This window comes from Echeneis naucrates, chromosome 20 (assembly GCF_900963305.1).
Source record: "Echeneis naucrates chromosome 20, fEcheNa1.1, whole genome shotgun sequence".
In the NCBI taxonomy this organism is placed as follows: Eukaryota; Metazoa; Chordata; class Actinopteri; order Carangiformes; family Echeneidae; genus Echeneis; species Echeneis naucrates.
This window is the reverse complement of record NC_042530.1, coordinates 3417064-3426356: the sequence shown is the minus strand read 5'-3', so window position 1 is coordinate 3426356 and position 9293 is coordinate 3417064. Positions and strand designations below refer to the sequence as shown.

General features: G+C 46.6%; 1 protein-coding gene across 2 annotated transcripts; it reads left to right on the top strand.

Moving 5' to 3' along the window:
* Positions 1–2945: 2945 nt before the first annotated feature.
* Positions 2946–8971, top strand: nell3 (NELL (neural EGFL like) family member 3). 2 transcript variants are annotated; one of them, XM_029529663.1, is made up of 5 exons: positions 2946–3027; positions 3170–3877; positions 4384–4943; positions 5408–5474; positions 5669–8971. In XM_029529663.1, exons 2-5 carry the CDS (start codon positions 3199–3201, stop codon positions 7204–7206), a joined length of 2844 nt encoding a protein of 947 aa, XP_029385523.1. In that variant the 5' UTR covers positions 2946–3027; positions 3170–3198; the 3' UTR covers positions 7207–8971. The 2 variants fall into 2 exon arrangements, with proteins under 2 accessions (XP_029385523.1, XP_029385522.1); XM_029529662.1 differs by having other exon boundaries at positions 2948–3877.
* Positions 8972–9293: the final 322 nt, after the last annotated feature.

The following is a 9293-nucleotide window of genomic DNA, read 5'->3' as shown; positions in this document are numbered from 1 at the left end:
ATTCCTACTCTGAGCTCAACACTTTCACAACAGTCTTGTTAAGGCAGCGCTGGGCCAGCCGCCCCCCCGACGGTCTGACAGTGCTCCTTATCTGTTTCAGAGCCTCAAACAGTGACACACCAGGGGAAAACTCGAGCACAGTCAAAGTCATGCAATGACTTTCAGTCATGGTGGTGACTTAAAACCACTTGAGTGGATGATGAAGCTCATGGAGATGGAAAAAAAAAAACAAAAACAAACCCAACAACAGAAAAACAATAAAAGCTTTGGTGGGATTGGAAGAACGGCTGAATCTGCGCAAGGAATGTGAGGTGTCTCGGTTAATAATTCACATCAGTGAAGCTGATTTAAAGCAGGTCTTTAGACGGGAGTGGTAATGTGGCTCGTCACAGTGGCTGAGAATCCCAGACCAGAGTAAAAGTTTAAGTACACACTGTCTAAGCAAGTCGAGCATTCAGAAATTACTCTCATGTATGTTCAACCTTCCTCTTTTAAATTTTAAACCCTTAAAATCAGGATGAAAAATGTTAAGACGCTGGTGTGAGGTCATTTATCTTTAGGGGAAGCTGAGAAGAATGAAGCTGTTTAGGTATGAATAGCCAGCAGCTCAATCTGTCCGCGCAGACACAGATAGCTATTTATTTTCATTTCTCCTTCAGTCAACCTGGGAGGCCAAAAGACAAGATTTCCCATCTTTCAGTAATCTCTTTAGCTCCTGTCAAAATGTATCAAGATGTTAGTAAACTAGGATCAGAAAGTAGCAAAGGATGAAAACCATAAAGCAAAATTCTCCTTAAAAGAAGAATTTCTCATTTTAGCAGCATCATTTTACTGTTCTTAGTACGTCTGTGTCCTATTTTCCCTCCAGACTTGCCTCGGCTCCGATGGGAACAGCAGACCACCATCTCTGTGGCAAAATCCTGTCATCAGAGACTGAAGCCGAGCACCATGGGAGGAAACCAAATAACCTTGAGCACACTTAGGAGCCTTTCATGACTGGTGATGTATTAAGCAAACATTCAGGGCTACAGGCATGTGTCCCAACCAACCCTCATTTCCTCCCTCTCTCAAGGGTTGACAAACAGATGGACACCAAACGCAGCCTCCCATTAGCTCCAAGTATCTCCTACATGCGGGGGATCTGGTGCCTCGAAGAACATTTCTCAAATAAATACACCGATTAACAATTTTGGAGCTCGGCAGCGGAGAGCGGGATGATTTTTCTCTTTGTTGTGTCTCTGTAGTCATTCTTCAGCCACTGAGGGTGGTCTGGTGGAGGGGATGTTGATAATGTTTTGGGTTTTTTTTTTTTGGTTTTCTGCCATTTTATGTCACAGCTCATACAATACGGAACACAAGTCGAGTCAAGCGACGGAGCAATGACGCTGCTATTTTTAGTAAGCTCATCAAATTTTGCACATGACAAATCAAGGGAAAACTAGTGAGCGAAACAGAGACAAAGTGACAAAGAGAAGTCTGTACAAAACCCCAGATGGTAAGGTGTAAGCCATAACAAAGGGCATATTTTAAAACCATTACTCTCTACCGTGTTGAGTCGGAGCGCTCCAGCGCACCTCTAAATGCCTTTCTTGGGTTTTGGCTCGAAAAGAAAATGGGGTGATAATGATAAAACCAGTGGACACCTTGCAAAATGATATAGCACATTAGCTAAACGTGAAACTGGGAGGACAAGCTGCCACTGTGATGAAGTGGAGGGTGTTGCAGTGCCCTCTGTTTGTGCTCTGCTGTACTGTAACATGCCATGTGACTGAACTTTGTGGGTGGTGTGGAGCAGTTTATGCTACCAGCCTGCGTTGCTTATTTCTCTGTGGTGCCGTAAACCACGCTGCAAGTTTATGCCAGTAGGATAACTAGCAATTAGCTGGATGTTTTTGCACGCATGTGACTGATTTGGGTTCCTGTGAGTCTCCCTGCTCTTCCCCCGATCTGACAAACAAGGAGACCGAAGTTTGTGTTTTTATTAATACGAGTCAAACTTGGCTCTATATGCAGAAGATCATTTGTGCCAGGAAAAGAAAAATATTTGGATGAAAACTGATAAGAAAAAGAAGGACTGGTCCCAAATGGAAATAACAAATGATGAACAAACAAGATTCAAAGTCAAACACATAAATAATGATGAATTTCGACCTAAATGTACGACTAAAAGCTGTGAGATGTATGTATACTTTAATATACAAAAAAATAAGATGATAAATGAAAATGATGTCTTACAAGTTACAAAATTGTTGTTTTTATATTTTCACCATTTTAAATTTCCCATCTGTTCCTTTTTTCTTTTTTGACTTGGCAGTATTTGACTTCCATACCTGCCTGACCTTGAAATAATCAAAGAGGAAAATTACACCAGAATCTGAGAAACTACAAAACAGCCCGCCGTGCATCAGCCTCAGATGACCTCCCACTGGAAGTGTGCTTATGCAGGAGCACTAAAATGAGAGTATATGAAAGGGCCCAGAAACCAGCTGTGGGTTTCGCATTCCTCACTTCCACCATGGCTCTCTTCAACAACACTTTGACCTCTGCAGGCTTTGTCTATAAAAAACGGCCGCTTAGTGTCGACAAGACCACTATAACACGAGGAGGGCCGGGGCTGAGAACAGGCAGCTGTCTCAGCATTCAGACTGCACCAAACAACAACAACAACAACAACTTTCTGCAACTTGGGTCGAAGGAAAGTCAGCAGTGAGTGTGATGGAAAAGTGTGCAGCACATCATTTAGTAACGCAGTGTCAAAATTTCTCCTTTTTATTTCTGTGATTTATCCGCTGAATGCTTTCTTGTCTGTCCTTCACTGGGGAATTCCTGTGTTGAGGACAGGGAGGGTGAAGGGTTAATTTGTGGCCAGGGAAACCTGATGCTAATTAAGTCTGAGGAATGCCACAGACTGACATTGTAGAGCTGGAGCCCTCAGAGCGGGTCAGGCATGGAGAGAGTCAGCAGCAGAGCGTGTGTCTGATGTTTTTATTCCTCACTGCTCTGTCACTGGAATAAACTTTGTTCTCAGTATGTTTTTTCCAACTTGAATTTTTATTTTTTATTTTTTTTCCTGGAGGGGGAATCTTCAAAGATTTTTTTTTTTTCCCCCCTCCCAGATTTTCCCATTTGTGGGAATCTCAAGCTGAACTCGCATTCTGCTCTTTTGCAGGTCGAGAGGGATAAAAAACTGATGCCAGGATGGTTTTGCCGTCATCCGTGCTGTTGCTGCTTCTCTCCTCCGTCTCGCTGCGCAACGCCGCGCAGGCTGCAGCAGAGATCTGCCGGGGGACGCACTGCTACGGCGGGGAAACCGGCGATCCCAGGCCGTGCACCGGAGCGCACTGTCCGGGGGGCAGATCCTCCAGACCGCCGCGGCAGTTCAGCCCCAGCGCGCAGGGCAGAGCGGCGCAGGCGGCCGGCAGCCAGCACTACGCGTACCCGAGCTCTCCAAGAGCCGCGTCGGAAGCCTTCCCGGCCGTCCAGCAGCTCCGCGGCCGGCACGGCAGCGACGGCGGCGGCGGCGGCGGCGGGGGCGGCGGCGGGGGGGGCTCCCGGATCAGGGCACCTGAAGTTTTCCCCGCAGGCTGCACCGACGCGGACTGCGCGGCTCTTGTGAAACAGTTTCAGCCCACAAACGACACCCGAGACTGCCGGGGGATCGAGTGCAGACTGCCCCCGAGGGTACGGCCAAAAGCCCGAGCGAAGTCCTGTGTGGGTGAGGGCTGTCTGGCCGGTCCAGAGGAGAGCCAGCTTCCTCCGGTCCATCTGTCCGACAGAGCCGCGCAGTTTCTGGGAGATTTTCCGGAGTTTGGATATCCTTCACCGGAACTTGGCGGCGCGCCTCTGGGTGTGCAGCTCACATGTGACATCAAGCCAGGTCTGCTGTCTTCATCAGTGTCATCAAAAAAATAAAATAAAATAAAATAAAATCATAAAAAGAAGAGAACAATTGTATTTACAGCTTCTCATAAATGCCACATGTAGCGTGCAAGGAAAGGAAGCACTTTGTGCACAATTGCGCGCCACATGCACATCAGGATTTTATTCCCACCTGAGACCAGAAAAATGGGATTATGGTCGAAAAGCAGGGAGGGTGTGGGGGGGCTTTGTTGACCTTCAGACCAAAAATATGATCTGCAGGGCAGTTAGAGTAGCTGAGCTGGAAGAATGTCTCAGACTCAATTGTTCAGAAAATGCAGAGAGCTTTGATGTTGATCCATAAAGGAAACTTTCAGGGCACAGCTGCGTGTTCACACTCTGCGCCGGCAGTCTGCTGAAATCTGACCTCTGAATCTGACTTAATCTCGTTTAATCACTTCCTCCACTGCGGTGTTTAACGGTAAGTCTGATACCATCCGTCACTTTGCATTATCTTGATCTTAGGTGAGAATGAAGTTCCCTCAGAAGACGCCCTCATCCTGCACCTCCAGCTGGCCAAGGGGCAGGAGAAGCTGGTGGAGGCCCTGCGAGCCCAGCAGCTGGTCATCCGCGAGCTGCAGCAGAAGCTCGCTGACCAACAGGAGGCCCTGCTTTCCCAGCAGCACGAAATCCTGGAGCAGCAGCGGCGTATGTACGAGCAGATGGACGTGGTGAAGGCCCAGTACGGCCTCCTGTCCGACACCGTCAAACAGGTTTCCTTCCAGGGCCTGCAGGGTGAGCTGCAGAGCTACTTTGAGAGCCACTTGGCCGGTCTGCAGAGCCAAGCCCGCAGCCACCTGCAGAAGTCCTACGCCGTCCACAAGATGGACATGGACTCCAAGGTGATGGACGTCGTTGGGGAGGCCAACTTCCCTCAGCCTCTGCTGGGATGTCCTTCGCCCTGTGGCTCAGAGGAGTTCTGTGATTTTCAGAGGAGCCCTCCTCAGTGTGAAAAGTGCACCATGTGTCCACCAGGCTTCTTCCTGATCTCACAGTGCTCTCCAACTGCAGACCGAATGTGCCAGGTACTGGAGCAGATTCTGTCTTTTTGATTGAAACGTTCACAGCTTTGTGCTGTTTTCACAGATGTGGAGCTAATGACTTACTCTTTGTGCGAAAACTAACAACAGTTTGCAAACAAAAGTGTGAACAGGTTTCATCTGGTAGTTGTCGTGCCAATCGGTGATATCAGTCAGTGGTTTTTGAGTCCATTCCAGCAAAGCCCAAAAAGATACCAACGGCTGGTTTGTGGTTTAAACGGTGAATAAACTCATCTCTGATTGGAATAACTCCCCCCTAGATTCCTTTTTTATTACAAAGCTTATCCTTGAAGTAATGAACTCCAGAAGAAAATGTTATAGTAATATATTAATATTCCTGTCAGTGTTGTAAGTATCAGCTTTCCAAAATACAGTCATAGTCAATTGAACTCAGACATTAATATTCGAAACATATCCACGTCGATAATATTAATCTCTCTGAATTACAGGACAGAGACGAATGCCTCGAGGTCCCAAACATTTGTGGAGAGCGAGTGAAGTGCCTCAACACTCCAGGTGTGTGTAAGCAAACAGAAACTCTGTAATTACGGACAGATGACACATTATGTCGAAGTTATTGTAATTTCAGGAACTCCTTGCCAGCTGGTAATCTAAAACAGAAAGAATGAAAGCATTTTTGTCCCAATAACGTATCATATTTCTTCAGAGCTGTTTTTCCACCTCAGTGTCTCTGTTCTTGAACTACACAGGAGGGTTCAGGTGTCTGGGAGTCTCGGAGAAAGACGCAGGGATGGGTTTGTGTGGTCACGACTACTTCTACAACCAGGAGCTGCAGGAGTGTCAGGCCTGTTCAGACTGTGACGGGGAGCCCGTCAGCGTTCCCTGCACGGCCCTCGGTGACGCCGTCTGTGGGCAGATCTCAGAGAGCAGACTCTCCCAGTCCTGGGCAGCAAACGTGGCAGTTCCCTCCGCTCGGACGCCCGGCGCCCACATCTTCCCCGGGCTTCAGCTAAACGTCCGCGGGAAGGAGGCCAGCGATCTTCTGTCCAACGAGGCGGGGAAGGTGACCTTCCTGCAGCATGGCCTGGTGTGGTTGGATCATAACTTTGCAATAAAGCACAGCTGCAGGAACTTCCTCCAGGTGGGGATGAGGCTCAACGGGAGCCAGGAAGAGGAGGGTTACGACCTCAGCGGCGTTCGTATTGAGCAGCCGGATGGGAAGTACTTTCAGGGAGTCAGCGTCAGCAGTGGGGTGGAGATCGAACCCAATCACACCATCACTTTGCTGCTAAAGAGCCCCAATCAGCACTGCAACCAGAGCAAGGACCTCCAGGTGTACGACGTCACCGCTCCCTCCTTAAGTTTGTTCTGGTTGTCTCATGACACTGGCGCTGTTGCCATGACCGCTCAGATGTCTCTCTTGGTGCACTACCAGACCAGCTACCGCCCAACCTTCCGTCTGACCTCAGTGTCTGACCCGTATATGATCGGCCTGACCCATGACAACCGCGGCGTCCGCTTCACAGAGACCGGCGTGGTGAAGTTCGTCCTCCAGCAGGCACTGTACTCCATGGGCCACTCCTGCATCCGAGAGGGCTTCTCCCTGATTGCGTACACCAACCACAACGGAACTGGCCATGAGGCGATGCAGGCCTTCAAAGCGGGCGTCAACTACAGGGACACCTCCATCACGCTGTCCGGCGCAGTGAGCGTGGACAGTGGGGACACGCTCAGCTTCGAGGTCACGTCTCCGTCACAGTGCAACATCCGTTATTTCGGCGACAGCACTGGGATCAGCATGCTCAGCCTCATCTGGATCCCTTCGGCTGTGTCGTCGGCCTTGACTGCGACCATTTCCAGGACCGGCCTTCCTTTTGGAGCGGTCAGGAATAAACCGCTGTTGTTCCAGCAGATCAGCTCAGACGCCACGCAGGTTCATTTGGCCCGTTCGGGCGAACCAAACAGCCGGAAGAACTTTATATTCCACGAGAAAGGGACAGCAAACATAGCCCTTAATCTGAAGCTGATCCACTCCTGTAATATAGTGAAACTCACTTTGCAGAGAGCGGGGGGTCCAGGCCAGAGCACGCAGGGAGGTCCTGTGGCCCAGCAGGTGACTGGATACATGCCTGAAGGGAGCGAGTGGGCCAGTATCGGGCTGAGGGCCTCCTTTCAGGTCCAGAACGGCACAGCTGTGTATGTGACTCTGGACTGTATCCGTGGACGAGTTAACCAGATAACACATGAGGGAGGCACGAATATTTCTATCCTCTGGGTTGCAGTGTGATCCAAGAAAGGATGGAACCTGAATGCCGTTAATAAGTAAAATAATAATAATAATAATAATAATAAAAAGGACAGTTTTGCACAACATTGAATTGCAGAGCAGATTCAACAATTTACCAAATCATGGAAGAGTACTGGTTGATGAGAAACTTATTCATCTAATCAACATATTTTTTCATTATTGTTTTAAATGTATATTTCATCACCTGTCTAGACTTTTATTGTGAAATCTCTTTTGAGTAAGACGAAGATTATAAGTACTGCGTTCGCTTAAAGTACTTCGGCTGGTTGAGCAGTGACCAATTCTACATTGAATGTCTAAGTGTGTGCGTGTGTACTGTATGTCTGTGTGTACTTATGTGTCCATTGGTGCTAATACATGTATGTATGTGTGTGCGTGTATACACACATCATATTGGCATGCCTATTTTTTTTTTTTTTATATATGTGTATATCCCTCCATCCCTTCATATATTTAACGTGCATCCTGTATGTAACACACCTTTTTGTTTTTCACCATTAGGCCTTGGGAGCAGTAGTTTCACATTTCAGGAATTGAGCTTATTTTTCCTTGCAGAGAGTTGGATGAGGAGACGCCACTCTCTGTTAGATGAGGTTAGCATGAAGATTAGAAACAAAGGGAAACCGCTAGCCTGGCAGCAGGCCATCAGGAAAGACGTAAAACTCAAACAAAACTAGGCAGACTTTAAAATTTAAGTTGAAAATGAAAAATCGGGTTGACAACAAAAGCCAACATTGAACCAACACGAGCAGCTGCATGCCTGCAGGGAGCTGATTTTAGCTGGGGGTTTCTTGGCAGAGACTGGGAGTCTATGACGTTCCCCCCTGGAAAATGTTCAGAGTCAAGAAACAAACCCTCCAAAAGTGGCAGAGTTGTTTTTGTACTTTTCTTTTTTTAAACAGGTGCCCACGATGAGCTGCTTCCTGACAGTCAGGATAGCTGTTTATTTCCACCCTCCCTCTTCGTCCAAAGCAAAAATACTGCTTGTGACAGCTTCAGATGAACCACACAGGAATCTTCTTGACACACTTTCGGCTAAAATAAGCAAAGTTTCCAAAAATGTCCAACTATTCCTTTCATTTCGAAGACCAATAAACTAATGCAATGTAGTAAACTTTCAATGAGGAGTTTTGTACTTGATGTTTGTTTGTTTTTTTATGATATTTATTTGCCTTTTTACACAACAGGATTTTTTGTATTTATGCCATGGAATGCGTATATTTGTCAGACATGGGCCGATTCGGGAACAAAATGTAAAGTCAATGCTAAAACGCTACGTAGGAAGCGTTGATATTCCAACCCATGCAGCGATAGCCATTTTTTTGCACATGTATAACATAGTATTGTGGAATGTGCAAACATTTGTTATTCTTTCACCTGAATACTACTTTCCTGTGAAGAGCTGCCCATGCGTATCATTACTAATTGCCTCTGTGTGGGTTCTGTCCTCTAAACAATTATAATTAAGTGTTTCAGGAAGTTGGCAGTGAAACTCTTTAGCTTTACTCTCACTTCATTATGTTTAATGATTTTCTGTGTGTGTGTGTGTGGTTGGGTGGGTTTCCTGCACGTGTCCTGTGGGTCGTCATTGCATGTACGCTCGTTCAACACCAAATAAAATGTACATATTATTTGCCAGAAAACAAATGTCACACTAACTTGTTGGTTTTACTCCAAAAAAAACGTCCCACATTAAAAAAAAAAGCATGCAACAATCGGAGATATACAACGTTGTTAAATGTTAATGTGAGTTACAGTATGTATTTCATGTGAAGCATTCCTATGAAGCCAAATCACCCGATCCTTCTTGTGCATTCCATCCAAACACATTGGCCATTTTATATTCTACATTGGACTAATGCATCATGACAATCAACATTTCATGCTGAATGTCCGTTATTTTCCATTAAGTTAAAGGGCAAAAGTTTAACCTTCAGACGTTACTCATTCCATTTAATCTCAAACACACTGAACCTATTTAACAGCAACCCTGTACAGCGGCGAAGGTGCCAAAATTGCAGACATAATACCTGGAAAAATCATATACCGTATTTTCCTCTCAATTG